This window comes from Hippoglossus stenolepis, chromosome 16 (assembly GCF_022539355.2).
Source record: "Hippoglossus stenolepis isolate QCI-W04-F060 chromosome 16, HSTE1.2, whole genome shotgun sequence".
NCBI lineage: Eukaryota > Metazoa > Chordata > Actinopteri > Pleuronectiformes > Pleuronectidae > Hippoglossus > Hippoglossus stenolepis.
Window position 1 is genome coordinate 12,951,073 of NC_061498.1, and position 17,791 is coordinate 12,968,863.

The 17,791-nt window shown below is 40.1% G+C and overlaps 1 protein-coding gene across 5 annotated transcripts in view; it reads left to right on the forward strand.

The window, feature by feature from the left end:
* The first annotated feature begins 4,131 nt into the window (after positions 1–4,131).
* axin1 (axin 1) overlaps positions 4,132–17,791 on the forward strand; it is a 29,966-nt gene continuing 16,306 nt past the window's right edge. For 3 of the 5 annotated variants that reach the window (XM_035181593.2, XM_035181597.2, XM_035181596.2), the window contains exons 1-2: positions 10,845–11,001; positions 13,316–14,287. In XM_035181593.2, coding sequence (XP_035037484.1) covers positions 13,392–14,287 — 896 coding nt within the window. In that variant the 5' untranslated portion in view covers positions 10,845–11,001; positions 13,316–13,391. Of the gene's footprint in view, positions 4,284–4,895; positions 5,216–6,807; positions 6,994–10,844; positions 11,002–13,315; positions 14,288–17,791 lie in introns of those variants that run through there. The other 2 variants (XM_035181595.2, XM_035181594.2) reach the window with 2 other exon arrangements.

The following is a 17,791-nucleotide window of genomic DNA, read 5'->3' on the forward strand; positions in this document are numbered from 1 at the left end:
GTCATCAAACAGTTGGTATCTGCTGTGGATGTCATGAAATGCTGTGAAGACTCCAATAGGACGTGATAATGCGTTTGAAACATATCTAAATAATGTATCTAAACATGTCTTGGTTGGATTGTTGCTTGTTCCCAGTATGGCCCTATTCAAGGTAAATAGAAAATGCTGTTTACATGGCAGCGTTTTATTCAGACTATTGTCTTATTCGGAATATTGGTGTCCACGGCAACACAGTCAATTTCCTGTGTGGTCTTGTCACCAAAATACCAGGAATCTTCGGCGGACCATGAATATCCAAACAAAGTTTGATGGCTTTGCACAGTCGGGTCATATTTTGTTCCAAATCAGAGCAGAACAGACTGAGACTGAACTTGCATAGCTAATAACTCTGAGAACCAGTGGGCTGGCTGCGATTCTTTTCTCAGCAATACAATATGCATGAAGCCAGACTGCAGCTTTTCACTGTCTTTCTTTTCCAAACATCAAAGATGAATGACTGCCTGAGGGGCTTTATTTTTTCCGTCTTTCTTTCTTTTTTTGTGTGGATCAGATAACCCAGAGGCTGTTTGAAAAATGAATAAGACTCATTTCCATTGGGAACGAGTTAGCAGTGGAAATCACAGATGTGGGATATTCACCTTGACCTGCTTAGTGCACATTGTCAGCGCATGGATGAAGGAGCGGAGACTCTTATATAAAGCACATAAGAAGATTTAATTTAGAGCCCCTGGAAATGTGGTTATGTTTGAATTGAAGTCGAGTCTCGCTTAAGTAAAACAAAACAAGCCACAATTTAAAATGATAAGTGAGGTATAATGCTGATTGCCGATGGTAATCCTAATACACGAGCATTGATGAAAAAGATGAATGAAAATAAAGGATAAATGCTACCTCTCAAAGTTGAGGGAGCAGGGTGCCGATGTATTTATGGGTTTAACGGCCATCTGCGTTTATGTTGGCATTTTGTGTTGAAAATGTATCATTATTTTCTTTTGTATTTTTTGTATTTATGTTTTTTATTTATTTATATTTATGCACCATTTTTAAATCTCATCTAAAAACTCATCTTTTTAAACAGGCATATTCAGTTTTATTGTCTTCCATTTTGCAAAAACTACATTTACAGTTTTATTCACTGTTCATTTTGTTTATTTTATTGATGTTTTTGATACATTTTGTTGTTGTTGTGTTCTGCCATGTAAGGTGACCTTGAGTGCTCTGAAAAGCACCTATAAATAAAATGTATTATTATTATTATTATTATTTAAGTTTATGGTTAAACTGTAAATTATCAAGCCCACATAACATTTCTTTGTCATGAGAATTTGATAATGACATACTATCGCATGGCAAATAACTATTATTATTTTGAAAATATATATATACATGTATGTATGTTGACTGATATATCTATATTGGAAATGTTTTACTCCAAAGATCCATATCTGTCAGGCTCCAGTGTAAATACTGACTGAGGAGCTGAGGAGCTGCTGATGCTTCATTATGGATCCAGGCCCCTGGAAGTAATGAATATAATTTTATTTTTTCTCAAGGCTTTAAACTGCCAACAATGATATTTCTTGTTAGGCCTTTGTCAGATCTAAAACACAAGTACTAAAGGTTCAGTGTGTAAAATTTAGGTGAAAGTGATCCATTGGCAGAAATTGAATATAGAATAATCCTAGTGATGTTTTCACAAATGTGTTTCGTCTAAATTTGAGGAAATGTTGTTTTCTTTACCCTGGAATGGGCCCTTTATATTTAAGTACTTTATATTTACAATGGGAGCGGGTCCTCTCTACGTATGCCACCATGTTTTTAACAGTAGCCCAAACTGGATAAACTAAACATCTTTTGAGTTTTTATGACAACTGAAGGCTACCACATGTTCTCTTTCATGTTTGGAAGGGGTGGGTGAGGTCAGAGGTTTTCAGCTGCAACATGCAACTTCACCACTAGATGTCACTAAATTCTACACACTGCCCCTTTAAGTAGTATTTGTCTGTAGTTGTATGTCTTTTGTTCCAGGTTTGATTCTAGGTAGCTTTGTCTCAATAGAGGGCGCCTTGCTGTTTAATCAGTTTATGGGTTAGCAAAACAATTGGATTATATTGTAAAAGGTAGATTTGTTTAAACCAAACACAACATATATGTCTTCTATTCAGGGACAAATTGATGGCAACTGTTTTTGGCGACATTGTTCTTTGTCCAAAACGTCTACTGTAGACGAATGAGTTTAATACCTGGGACAGTGGAATCCTCAATAAATGCACAAACTGCTGGAGGAAGACAATCAGACTCAAGGTAAAACATTAGAGTTGCAGTTAAATCATCATGTTGGTCATCTTATCAACCTTTAATAAAAGCACATGAAGCTGGATATTTGTTTTCCTCTCTTATTTAGGATGAGAATCTCCATGCAGCTATTAAACTATCGAGCAGAATGCTGCTCTTCTAATGTCTTAAAAGCAAATTATCCCCAACAATAAAACAGGATAAGAATCCTCAAGTTACCCCATCAGACTTCAGATAACTGGAGTTTCTTATAGTTTATTTTACATTTGTATTCTTCAGCAGCTCTGGTATTAAATAATAAACCTCTGCAACATCATAACCTCAGATACGGTATGTTTCAGTCTGAGATCACATGGATCTGGGGTATGTTTTGTTCATGTGGGGAAAACCAAGCTCCTCGATCCCTGAGAGAATAAGAGGTTTTACGGTAGCGACCTATTTAATTATTTATTGTTGTACTGCTTTGAAATATCATCTTATTTTGTTGCGCTTGTGCAGAAATACTCCTGCCTGTGACAGTATATATATATATATATATATACATATATATAGGGCAGAACCAGGATTTTTGTTTTCACTTTCTTTAACATTGCATTTCTCAACATTTCCGTTTCTCAGAGAATGATTCATGGATCTTGATGAAAAAAAGCAAATGGGGGGCTGATATTTATGATCTACTAAATTAAGATGTGGTTTCATAAGGGGGATGTTGGGCCTTGGCGGAGGAATGTGCTCTACTGAGGGCCATCCTAGTTTTGTATGTAATAAACAAACAAGATACAGTGAGTTGATTAAATTGAAGTAGCCATTTTATCTTTGCACAGAACCAGACTAACAGTCTGCAGAGCAGAGCAAAATATTACAGTTACAGATATAGCTATAGCCTTAGCTCACGTTAATAGGCTATGTTAGCCTTTAGCCAAACACACACACACACACACACACACACACACACACACACACACACTAATATACACTTGAGCTTAACTCCCCACAGGTTTTTTTTAGAACAAATAAGTCCCTTCTCAAAGCAACAGTAAGAAATATTGGCTGTGATAATGTCCAACATATAACATGGTCCTGCTGTCTCTCTGATTATCACATCAGACATCTATAGTTTTTCTGCACATAATTAAAGTTCTAAGACACTTTGGAGAGAATGATGTCTATCCTGCTAGTCTAATGCAAGTTTTTTTAATTTAGTCAGAAAACAGGTTTTTACATTCACTCTATAATGCATGTTTGATGCAGACCAACCGACAAGTTAAACCCCTCGAAATAAACTGTGCTTGAATGCATCTCAGTTTAGGCAAATTCAAGTGGCAGCCAACTCCGCCGGTCTGTGCTGGTGTAGTGTGAGGGGAGAATTGTGTCATTGTGAGAAGGCTGCGCTGGATCTGACCCTGACCACGACGAGACGTGCAAGTGTGAAATCCAGTTGAAAGCTGAGCAGCTGATGAAGCTACATAACAAAAGCAATATCATCTCTCCCCCTCTCCCCGTAATGTCTTTTCACCCTTCTCTCTCCTCTTTCACTGGGCTGTTTTCACATCGTCATACAATAGACGTTTCAATAAAATATCATTTAGTGATGTAGTTTATTTAAAAACCTTTTGGACTGAATATCTAAGAGTTCTTTGTTAGATTTAGCACAATGCGGATTCATTTTCCATTAATTTCCATTTTTCCCTGTTGCTTAATGTGTATGAAGCAATTAGGTGCACATCACTCATGCCTGTTGGGTATGTTACCATAGCTACGATACGCTTGTGCACACAATCATCTGGTCCTCGTTTCCTCCAATGGGGTCGCACGGCTGGAGCTGCAATATAAAGTAAAGATGCTCATCTTTCAGCAACACACTCCTAAGAATCTGAAACAGGTGCATGAGTATGAAAAAGTCTCACACGGTGGCAGGCGGGGGACTGCGCCCAGCCATGGCGGACCACAGGAACAAGATCCGACGAGACACACAGCAGGAGAGGAAGGTGAGAGCGTCTACCATCTTGAAACGTAACCAGTCTTATTGTTCGTTTGAGAGAGTTGGGCGGAACAAAAACTGTGACAGTAAACAAGATACGCCTTCGCATTGAGGGCTTTGAACGCCAACAGAAGACCAGGAGCAACAAAAAGGAAGTGTCACTTTAAATGAAATGCATCAGTTGGATGAAAGAAGAAGGAGTCTGTTTATACTTATAAATGTACTCCGAGGCTGCTCAGGTCAAATATAGTTTCAGTTAGTAAAATATAAAGAATCCCAGATGTTAAAGGTGCTTTTATTTACGATACATATGATAGTGCAGCTGGTAATTAAAAGAAAAACAGTTATTGACAGTTATATTATAATTGTAAATAAATTGACAAAAATTACAGTATTTATACAGATGTGGCCTCAATCAAAGAGAGCTCCAAATCCATCCGTCAGAACATCTGAGGAAAAGTTGCGTTAAGGGACGATCATGGAGGAGCTTTGAGGCCAGGCTTGTTGAAATCAAAGTCCTGGAAGCTGACATTATTATTTTTTATGAATTTTTTTTTGCGGACTATCCATATCGCTCTGTGAGAAATAAATGTGGCCAGTTAATCTCCGGCGTGCAAAGGGACAACAGCCAATGCAGCATGTTCAAGCTGCCCCCCTGCTGGGCGGCCCATGAGCCCGTCGATATGGTGGTTTGATGTTGGACGGAAAATAAGAACCCCCCACAACAAACAGAGAGGGCTGGAACAGAGAGACTGGAACAGAGAAAGAGAGGGCAGAAAGGGAAGAACCATCGACAGATGGACTCCGCTGTGATTAAAGATGGCGGCAGTCTTGACTGCAGACTGCGAAGGACTGTGCTCGATCCATAGAAAAGCGCTGGGAGTAGTCTGCGATCCGGCACAACAAAACAAAGATGCACACAGTGAGGTTAACCAGCAGGTACGTCTGCTTTTCAATCTCTGAGGATGAAAACCGCGGTTACCAGTAACTTCCCATTGTGTTGTTTATCGGTCTATTATGTCTCCGATCGTCTCTCGTGTCAGTGCCACGCTGGTTTTGTTGTCCCTCTCATCAAAACCAAAGCACATCATTTGATTTGACCGGCGAATGTTCATCCCATGACCAGACTACTGAAGACCCCCGATAGACCGACCGCTTACATCTATTTGAATTTCTTCAAGCCGGCAGATGTCTGACAATGTACTTTCGCCATTTGATACATGGCTACGGATGTATGTCTTTGGTATTATGTCACCGTAGGATATATGGGCCTTAATAAGATTTTTTTCCCGTCCGCCAGGAGTGTGGTCGCTGCAGGAGCTGGAATACCCAGCAAAATAAACTTAAATCGGCAAATTGCTCAATCCTCTGTGCCTAATCCAGTCCAAGGCTTGTTAGTCATGATATATTCAGCCAGGACAAAGGACATCAGCGGGACTCCAGAATACATTCTCCAACGCTCGTTTGATATGACTCATTTTTAGAACTTAAAACAAACATTGAATAGCTTTAATATTCCCATGACACTTTTCTCAAAACCATCTTACCTAAATAATTTGGTTAATCCTATCGACAGGTTTTGAATGTCTCTATGAATGCGTATGTTTTCCATTCCTCGTTTTGACAGGTTTAAAAGATGTTTGTTGTTGCTTTTGTTCGTCTTAACTTTCAGTGAATTCTTTTGAAGACAGCCAATTTGAAAAAAAAAAATAGAATCGTCTATTGTGTGGGCTCAGAATGGGAGCATTCATTTTAAAACAAGCGCTAATGGGCTTTTGTCCATCAGAGAGTCTTCAGCAGAGATAAGCCTATTTCAGGCAAGACCCTACAAGGGAATCTAAATCCACACTGACAGGTGGAACAAAAGGCGAATGAAAGGACTGAACTGGGAAACATTAAGTTGTCCTCTGGTAACACTTCATCGCAGAGGGATGTTCAAGAATCTGGAAAATGTTACAAAACTCACAAATTATTTTTAAATGTTGCTTTGAAATCATCCAACACGTGTGAGTTCATCCCTCTTTAGGAGCCATGTTTGTAATAACTCAGAAAAAACACAAAATGGTGAATTAGTAGAAATGATCAGTGAAAACAGAGGAATTGACTTTAAAATGTTAATTCTCCCACTGAAGGATTTACAGCTATTTCTTCAACTGTTTTATGGCAGAAAGCAGATTTTGTACAGTCTAGGCTGATTTCATAAATAACCACTTCTGGTTCATACAGTTCCACCTCAGAGCTTAACAGCGAAATGTCTTCCATTGTTCCTCCGTCTCTCGAGCAGCTCCACTGGGCCAGTCGCTCCAGGGCTTCTTGTTTGTAGTTGCTGAGGAAGGGGAGAAAATGTTTCGTTCACTCTCCACACTCAGACGTTTGAAGCTGCTGGAGAGATTCAGTTTACCAACCTCCTGGTCACAGCACTTCTTGGTCTCACATTACTGAATTCTTAACCTGCGCAAACCTAGAACATACTTTTACTTTTCCTGCTCTTTACATCAGACTCAACATATCTTCACATTTCTTTCTTCCAGGAACAAATGGATGGCAAAGACAAACTGTTATGGCGACATTCTGCTCTGGCCAGACATTTTCATTTCATTGAGATGACGGGGATGTTACCGTTACTGCAGACCCATGGGTTTAATAACTGCACAATGGAATCCTCAATAAATGGACGAACTGCTGGAGGATGCATGAGGAAGACAATCAGATTTAAGGTAAAACCTGTTGGTCTTATGTTATTAACAATAACATGCTGTTAACACAATAAGATAGAACATGTTGATTTGCGTGTGAATCGTCAACATCGTCATGTGAACCATTTATGAACACACATACACACACATGGATGTAGATACACAGAATATTTCCTTTCAGATCATCTTTAGCCTTCAGTCCCTTCTTCAGTCAAGTGGAAGGCAGCAGCTCTTTCCTCTATTGATAGTAACACATTGACACATGCTTCAAAATAAATAAATGCTCAGTAACCAGACTCTCCTCCTCACTTTTAACGGACCAATCAGAATACCTGCTGTTTAGAATTGGTTACATTGTCACTTGATATTATCGCAACAATGTCATTGGACCTGCTTTTTTTGTTTTGAATATTAAGAAGGATAGTTTTGCACAGTTTGAGCCATTCAATAGCTTGTGTTTTTCATCAGAATAAACAGACACGAACAACACTGAGGAGGCTTAGTATTCATCATAAGAAATCAATCTGAGTTGATTTGAAAACTGTGAACTGATGAGCATGTTGGTGACTGACAGAAAGCATCAGTTAGTTATCAATAGTTTTAGATTGTCAACAGTTAAACATTTCTGAAAAGTCAAGCTTTTTCTAAGGGCTACAGCCAAAGAGATTTAAAGATGGACACTGTGCAGCTTACACAAGTGAAGCCAAAAAACATCTTGATCGCCCCCCGGTGGCTGGCTGCAGTACAGGTCATAAACCCCACCTCCTCCATGTTAGTGAAACATGGGCCTAAGTCCAAAGTTGACATTTATGTTCAAGTGTTCATGTTTCTGATAAGTTTGGTTTTAATATTTGATGTTATAAAAATTTGGTGGAAAGTCATGATTGACAGCTGAGACTGACTGATTGGTCGAGCTTGTGTCTTTGCGAGACCTTGATGTCGTGGCTCCACTTCACGATCACTACTGTACTGCAGTTGCCTCCAAATGCTGTCACCTGCACAAGATGGCGCCCTTATCTGAGATATTTTGACTTTATTTTTGTACAGTGTGAGGAAGTAGAGTTGTTGTCCTATATACAGTCCATAGCTATGAAGAAAATAGTAGAAATTTGCTAAATTCAAGCAATAAAGGTGATAATTTTAATACAGTACGATTAGTTTTTTCCGACCAACAGTCCAAAATTCAAAGGTTTACATCATACATGATAAAGTAAACATGAAAATATTCACATCCAAGAAGCTTGAACGAGAGAACCTTAACATTTCATACTTCTAAAAATGATTAATCGAAAATCAAATTAGGTGTAGATGATGTTTTTTTGATTGATCAATCAATTGATACTGTTGCAGTATAGTTACTTGTATAGTGTGCAGCTATGATGGAGCACTGTCTGTGAAGGAATCAGTGTCATGACTGGAGGTCGATGTGATATGCTGTTGACACATCATCGGCCTGAGGCTCTGAATCACTGTCAAGGTTTTCTAGCGGAAGAAATGCTGACCTTTGACATCTGTGTCAGCAGAGCGCTGAAATGTTATATGAACGATAACTGAAAGACAGCCGATGGATGGAGAAAATGACAGATGTTAGAAGAGTATTTGAGTATCAGGATGTTTTAACTGTTGCTGCCCAAAACCATTTTTCTACCCTGAGGAAGCCGGAGTGTCTTTTTCATCTTTTGTGTCACTGGCATGAATATTGTAGGCGCTGTGTACTGTTCACACTTTAACAGGTTTTGTAGATGTGAGCAGGCAGTTCCTGTGATGTGGTGTGACGGAGCGTGAAATGCATATCCCTGTTCATTCTAGTGATCCTAAATGGTTTTGCTGTAATTACATAATCAAACGCATACATGGTTTTGATGATGTTCCACTGGCCTTTCATCTTGGAGTCAGTAAAACCACTGCTCAGTGACTGTCTGGTATGAAAGCACACAAACTGACACCAGCCATTATTGCTGCGTTTGGTCCGTCTCTTAGTCTTTGTATTGTAAGTTTAAGCTAAGTAATGACACGTCAAGTGTGTGTAATGGTGGAAAAATCATCAGTTGAACTGAAACATTGCTGCAATAGATGTCTTGCTTCAAAGCATCACTACTTGTAGTTTCAACATTTAAAGGCTGCGTGCATCCCTTTGACTTAGTCTCAGCCAGAAAATAAGGATTTAATGTGTTTCTAATTTTCTGATGGCCCTGTAGTGTTCATTCAGTAGAGGTGTGTCACTCCTTAATTTGATTTTCACAATAGATTTATTGGTTTTATTCATCAACACACCATGACATGAAGAGATATACCGCAGTATAGTATTTACGGCACAATTGGGAGCCAAGATGTTGAAACAGGTAAATGGGTACGTTCCAAATTTTTTGTTTGAGACATGTTAATAGGACACATAATTATGACCAGTAACAAAACAATACAAGATGTTTATTTAAGAAAGTAGACGAAAAAGTCCTTGTTTGCACATTGTCATCATGTTGTGCGAAATTGCCATCCCACGATGGACGGCATGAAGCTCCCCAAAAGTGAAGGCAAAACATCTTGATCGCCCCCCGGTGGCTGGCCACAGTACAAGTCATAAACCCTGCCTCTTTCATTTTAACAGATGGGAATCAGACAAAACTCAAATTTGGTTTCCATTATTTTAGGTTTTTACCACTTATGTTCAAGTGTTTATGATACGATTGGATTTTATTTGTTATTTGATGCTATGAAACGGGGTGAAATGTAATGATTGACATCTGAGGCTGGCTGAGCCCGTGGGACCTTGAGACCGTGGCGCCAGACTACAGGCATCTTTATATACAGACGATTTACTAGTAACCTGGCATGCTGCTGGCCAGTTTTCCATGAATCTGTTTTTGTGCCATGCTAAGAAGATTCAGTTGATCAAAGCACAGCCAGCCCATATGAAGTAATCAGTGGAAACATCTAGTGCAGTCTGTGGTTGGACTGAAAAGCACATTGTTGCCTCACCTGCTCTTGCAACAGTCAAATGGGAAATTTCTACTTTCTATGCTTCATGTACAAACAGGAAAGCAGCATTTACGTCATCATTAAACCCTAAGGGCAACAAAATAATAATGATTATTTATATTTTATAGTTTAACCATTGTCACCACCAACTTTAGTATACTTCACTAGGAATAATATGAAAACACCAATACAACCAAAAAAATCAAGGATTAATCATGAAAGTAAACAGATTTTTTTAATAAAAAAACATAAAGGCAAATTTTTTCTGCATTGTTTATGTTACAGTTTAGGGTTAGTTATCAATCACGAGGTTTCACCCCCCTTTTTATGCATTGAAACTAAGCGTACTGGAAAAATTAGCTCTTGACTATACATCAAAGTAAAATAACAGAAACCATATATGAGAAAAACATTATAATATCTACTTTGACCTTTTTAGTCTGATCCATGTCCCATGACATGGAGGGGGCAGGATTTATGACAGATACTGTAGCCAGACACTTTGACACGTTGTCCACCTGTATATAAAGAGGTATTGAGATTGATGTTTATAAACTGATCATTTCTTGAAAAGGTCTTTGCTATTAATATGTAATAATAATAAAATAAATTTGTCACCTCATGTGCAATAGTCTTTAGGGTGTGTGGATATTTGAATTGAGATTTTTTATTTCGTTTATTTAAAAAAACACGCAAGGGAATAGCGACCTCTTCTTCAAGATATTTATCACCTGAGAAAGAGAAGAAGAAGAATCAATGTACCACATGTACCCGAGACTAATCGGTGGTAATGTGTGTAGTGAACGCTTGGGGCGCTGTGCACGTTCTGCGGTGCAGCCTCGGCTCCGCGCACAGAGATAGAGAGAGAGAGAGGTAGAGAGAGAGGGGAGAGAGAGAGAGAGGGAGAGAGAGACAGCCATGGAGAGGTGGAGAGCGGACTGTTGTCTTTGTTATTTTTAAAGTGCTGCTCTTCGCAGCGGTGTCACCGCCGGCGGGGACTTGTCCCGGTCCAAATACCCGATGCACTCGAAAGCAGCGAGAAGATTTTCACGGGTTGAGTATATGTGACTTTTTTCTTCCTCTCCTCCTCCTCCTCCTCCTCCTCCTCCCGGTGCCCTCAGCTCAGAGCTCAGGCACCGGGATTGCGGTGTATAGTCGGGAGATAGGGGCAGCAGTAAAAGCGATGGCTCACTAAGTGTTTGCGGGGCTTTGATGCGGGATTTCCCTGCGTGTCCTCTGACGGCGCGGGGACACGCAGGTCCGGCCGCCCGCCGAGCAGCTGAGCGGCTGTTAGCGGGCACAGGCGCGTTCATTAGCGGGGGGATAGTGAGACAAAGTTGTGCACTTGTCGGCGGGCTAACAGGCCTGTCCCCCCTCTCTCCCTGTGTCCGTGTGTGTGTGTGTGTGTGTGTACGGAGTTAGTTTGTGCCTCCCTTCCCCCACTCGCCGCTGCTGCCGGAGAGGCCAAGACATGGCTGTGATGAGCTTCACCTCAAAATGTGACGAGCCCATTCACTTCTCGGTCAAAACAAAGACCGGGACATTTCCCCCGAACTGTCTCCCTGAGCCGCTCCGCACATGCACACGCGCGCACACCTGTGACCGCGCAACCGTGAATTTAAATATGCACGCGCTCAACCGTTCACGTTGTAGAGCCGGTGCATCGTTACACGCAGGTAACGTGGGGCTAATTTAAATATTTTGCATTCCCTGAGCATTTAAACACCGCCATTGTTTGGCACGAGACGTGCTCGTGGTCACACTGTGTTTTATTTATTTATTTTTTTCCAGTTAAGCACAGTGCACGTGCTGCTCACGCTTACGGATTGCGCAGAGAATAACACTGTTGGCAGTTTTTTGTCTGTGCTGTCTTCATTCAGTCAGGGTAACGATTAGTGTGTCTGTGTGTGTGTGTGTGTGTGTGTGTTGGACAAGACAGGGAGTGGGTGTGCCCTAAAGGGAATGTGATGGCAACCATTAAAAAAGAGAATATTTCCAGTGAAATCACAGATGGAGTAAAGACAGCTGTCAGACCTCCCTTTTTTTTCGCTCATTGAAATCATGAACCCATTTTCTTCACCCAGAATTTATTTTTTTCCCCATCCCCAAACCATTAGCATCGACTCTATGCACAGAGCTGGGATTGAGGACGTTATTCAGATTCCAAGGTGAAACCAGGGCATGTCATGCTGTTTTTCTTTTAATTGGCCCTTTAGTCAGAGCCTTTACCGGTCACCACAATTTAGTCCTGTCCACAGCTGTCAAGGCGTCTAAAATTAAATTTTGTTTACCCTCTATTATATTTACATTACACAATTATCACACCATCATATTCTTCCATGCATGCAGCATGTGTACAGTCCATAGAGGTGCACATTTGGGCACTACTGTGTCTTTCCTCAGCAAGAAAGCTCAGGGACAATGTGTCCTTGAACTAGAGATACAATCCCTAAAATCCTTACATGTACTATTCTGCTGCCGACCTTCCCCTACGATAGGAAGGGAGTATAGAATACTACACAAGGATCAATGAAGTATATTTTGCAGTACTGATCATATCGGTTAAAAATAGATACACTAATCCTGCTTTATTATTGAGTTAATAAACCCCAGGAGTATTGAGCTTGTGCTGTGGTGATACACTACTACTAATCTGGATGTAACTGGAGTAGCTGTGTAAAGTAATGATATGCTTATGCATATAAATCAGTGTGATATTACTGGGTGCCACATTAACACTGCACCATATTCGTCCTACACCCAGTGGAAAGCTGCCTCTAGACTATCAAACCACATTAAAACCCTGATGACTTCACTTTCTAATTTCTGCTCAGGTTTGCAGATGCTGTGCAGAATCTATGGCCACAGACCAAGAGCATGAAACTCTATTTCAGTTTAAATTATGAGAATCAAATAGCACTTTCCTAATATTGGAGTGTAAACACACGCTGCCGTGGGGATGTGTGTCAGTACCAGAAGCTACTGTCTGGTTTTAAAGCTCCACAGTAGCTTTTTCAAATCCTCTGGATTTCTGCAGAATTTGCATTAATTTTAATGTTCAGCTGGAAATTGGCCACATGATGAGTTTTTCATGGAAATCTGATGAAAATGCAAACTGTGCAGGATTAAAAAAATTCCCCACAGGATATTAGTTCTTCTTTCACCGGGGGTATGGCACATAATCGATCAACATTTTGTCAACACTAGATGTTCATCTGAATTACACTTGGTTTCAGTAAATTGCTGCATGGATTTTTTCTGCCATTGATCTGAGAATGAGTGTTAAAATATCTTTTGAAAGCATTCCCCTGCCTTTCAGTGATGTGATGAAGCTGCGTCTCATTATATATTTTTTCCCTCCTTGCAGGAGTTGTTTTGCAGTGGCATATGTAGAGGTCTGGATCTAATAGTTGTGCAGTGTGGGCTCCACGGAGACGTGGCTTATGGATGCTGGAACTATGAGCGTAAGCGACAAAAGGGGCTACCTAGCCGACCTGGGGGGAGGCTTCACTGAGGATGCTCCCAGGCCTCCAGTCCCAGGGGAGGAAGGTGAGCTCGTGTGCAGTGACGGACGCCAATGCAGCAACTTAGGCTTCTCCACAAAGAATGAGAGCCTCAAATGTGAGGCGTCTGTGGCTACACCCAGGCGACCCGACTTGGACCTGGGTTATGAGCCGGAGGGCAGTGCCTCTCCGACACCACCCTACATAAAGTGGGCAGAATCGCTTCACTCCCTCCTGGATGACCAGGATGGCATCCACTTGTTTCGGATGTTTCTCAAGCAGGAGGAGTGCGCAGATATGCTGGACTTCTGGTTCGCATGCAGTGGTTTTCGCAAACAAGAAGCCAATGAGGGTAACGAAGAGAAGAAGCTCAAACTGGCAAAAGCCATCTATAAGAAATTCGTCTTGGACAACAATGGGATCGTTTCCAGACAGATCAAACCAGCCACCAAGTCCTTCATTAAAGACTGTGTGATGAAGCTTCATATTGATCCAGCAATGTTTGACCAGGCTCAGACTGAGATACAGACTATCATGGAGGACAACACCTACCCCTTATTCCTCAAGTCTGACATTTATTTGGAATATACACGGACAGGAGGAGAGAGCCCTAAGCTGTACAGTGATCAGAGCTCTGTCTCTGGGAATGGGAAAGGACTGTCGGGTTATTTGCCGACTTTAAATGAAGATGAGGAATGGAGATGTGACCATGAGACTGAGGAGCAGCCCGAGAGCGACCCCACACCGAGCACCCGGCTAACCCAGAAGCTGCTGATGGAGACTGCGACGCAGCGAGTTTGCAACATTGCGAGATTCCAGGACAGTCACGAGTACAGGTAAATCCTCCCAGCAATCTAGAAAGCCTCACATCAGTTCTAACTGCATAGCTTTTCTCCGCAAAGTGCTGAATTAGAAATAAACCTGAAACCCCACACCACCCCCTACACTGCCTCAAGTTTGAAAAGATGAGAGTCAGAGAGTAGCACAAGAGACAGCTGAGATGAGAGGAAGATGGTGGTGGGGAAGTTGAGTCTAAGTTAACTTGCTGTTGGAAAGTTGAAGAAGTCTTCTTTGTGTTTTCTTGTGCAGGTACTCTGGGAAATATGTTTTCCCATCGGATAAGGTTTAGATGTGAAAACACTATTTTGTTTGAAGGGGAGCTTTTCCAAAAATCACTATAAGCTTTGTCCTCTTCAACCTCTTAATATTTAGTCTGCATTTCTGGAGAAAAGTATTTTTCTGTAATAAAATGATCAACTCACAATCTTTTTTTTAGGGTAAGGGTTATGACTAGTCACACCCACGTATATTGATTTGATTTGATAATTCTGGATTCTGAAGCAACATTAGGACATTGCTTCAGAATCATTATGGAAGCAAAGTGTTTGTCTTAAATCACACTCAACTGACTCATACACTGGTGATTAATTTGGACTGTAGTGTATTTGTTGACTATGTTTGTGCAATAACATTCAATCTGTGGCATCTATATGCTTTGAAAAACCTTTCATTACAGCTGCACTATTTGTATGAGTTTATTGTAATTTGTGGTGTTTTCCTGTCTGCTCTCAACGTGATAATTCAGGCAGTTTAAATCCAATTTGCATTAAACTTGGTAAACTTGTTGGCAGTTGGGTCAGGACCTGCACTATTGAAGGTCAAGGTCAGAGCATGGGATTAAGCCTAATGCTAATGCATGGGAAATGCTTTGAAAGCACATATACAATTGGAATGGTCTTACATTCTGTTGCAGATTGTATTAAATACATACTTACATATGTTTAACTGTTGTAACACATTAAAAAACATAAAACAATACTGATATTTTTGCTACACCACACATACACCCACGAAATAATAATATCCTGCTCATCAGGTCTGACAGTCTCATTTTACAGTGACATGTTTTCTTATTTTTGCTGACCTGCATCCCTCCTATAAATATCAAGTTATGATAATGTCACCATTTTGTTTATCTATAAAATGAATATTACCTCTGCTCAAAAGTGGTAACATTCAAGCAAAATATAAAACAGCTGAACAGCTTTAACACTTGATGCCTAAACATTTTTACAGTGTAGCACATATTGAATATTTAAGACTACATGCAGTGTGGGTGGAGCAGCTGTCTGAGTGCATATGTAGTTGTCAGTGTGTTACGCTACTGTAGATTCCACCAGATGTTGCAATAATCTCTGCGGTGCAAAGTCTGCTGATGCCTGCTGATCAGGTCTCTGCGATTCCTACGGAATTAGCAGGTGATGATGACGACAGCGAAATGCTGCGATGGGCTGGGGATGTGGGGGGGATTTGAGGGGGTGTTGTTAATAGACTGGAAGCTCGAAGCAATGAGCATACAGGGGGTAAAGTAAATTAGGGAAAAAATAATTATCCTCAACTCAGACATAAACATTTATTTAGCAATATTCAGTACTTCATAAATGATGCTTGGAGGCCGGGTATTTTTCTAGTCTTACTCAGGATGAATACCAGGCGTCATGTGAGAGCCGTCCTCTTTTACTTTATCTGTTATGGATTAACATGTTGGGTTTATCTCCTTTAAGTCCTCAGTAGACAGTGCAGATGCCGACAAACTTAAGTTGTGTTTATAAGCAGTGAAGGGACCTCACTGTTCTAATGTGCTTTGCACTTTATGACATCGAGTTCCAGTTGCTTTCAACATGGTGATGACTGTCAAGGATTGACCGTCCCAGCCTAACTGCTGATAAATGCTGAGAAACATTAGTGTCTCTTCATTTTAATGTGCCTCTGAATGCACAATAAGAGGGTTGTACACTGATTTAAAGTCAGTGTTCAGTTGTTTGTTTGATCCAGTGCCAGTTATCCTCAACAGAATATTGAGTTTAACTTTGTTCTATCTTTGTTTCTTCTCCTGTGACGACTGAGGTGTGCATTTTTTGGCTGTGTGTGATTCCTGCAGATCCAGTTAGTCTTTGCTTTGCATATTTTACACATTTGCTTACTTTGACATGTTTGGTGTAAACATGCTCTTCTTCTTTTTCACTCTGGAGCAGGATTTGAGAAGGTCTTTTGCCTTGGTCATCTTTAAGATAATTCTTGGCATTATTGAGCAGTTGAACCAGTTGAACAGACCTGGCTAGTTTTAATTTGACCTTTCATGTCTTTCCTAAAGTTATTTCATCTCATAGTTTGTGTGTCCATGAGATCTACATGGTGTATTGATATTTTATGTCATGATTTTGTATTTCCACAAAGAAAACGTCCTGCAATTTAACACTATTGGATGTTAACACTTTGTGACCAAAATATATACAGACAATAGAAATACAATCAGATGCAAAGAAGAAACCTGTCAACATTTTGACATATCACAGTTGGAGAAGAACACAAGTAAATATCAAAAACAGCTTTAGTTTCAGGGCCCTGGTGTATGAGTAAAGCAGGTTGTTTTGATTGATTGATTAACTTGATTTGACAGCATTTGGTTTTGACTGACTTTGACACAGCTGCTGGTAAAGCTTGCCTTACTGTTATGGCAGTTGCAAATATGATCTAGTGAAAGTTTTGTGTTGTTAAAAAAGAACAAGAACAATGGTGAGATTTCATGAGGTTAACATGAGCGGTTTCCTCCAGCTTGACAAATTATAATGTGACATGAAAAGTGTCATCAAGGAATATTACTGCCTTTATTTTTAAACAATTTTTATGTAACAAAATTTGCCATCGGTTGTGTGTTGTCTCATCAGATAAATGAGAGGCTAGATATTAAACTTCCTCATTCAGATCAGCCTTAAAATAATCTAACTTGAAAGAGAACACTCTATATATTTATTAATATTTATAAAAGGATATTTTTCAAAATGTAAGCAGCTCAGTTTTGTTCTCAGTCAGGTAAGATGTGTGCTTCAAAGACAAGACTCCACTGTCTTATTAAATTTAATGAAAGTTACTGTTCACAATCTGCGTACCAGAGTAAAGTCGTGTGGGGTAAAAAAAAAAAAGGTGTTCCCCCATAAACTGATATCATGTGTCATGTCTGAAAGAAATGTTGTTTTTGGAGTCACACCATGGTCATTGATAATGTTGAGTCAGATCCAGATCTAATACTTTTTCTTTTGTAATAAGACTTCTTGGACTCTGTGTGTTGACATTAACAACAGATTATTGATACAGGGAGATTGAATGAACGAATGGAACATAGAAAATCATGATTCCATGGCAGGCAGCTGAAGGCAACATGGCCAACTGTGCTCTCAGATATTAAATGTATGTTTGACAAAATCCAGCTATATATACAACACCTGAAACCATTTATATGTTACGTTGCTTGTGTTATAAATAAAGCCTGATCGATTTAT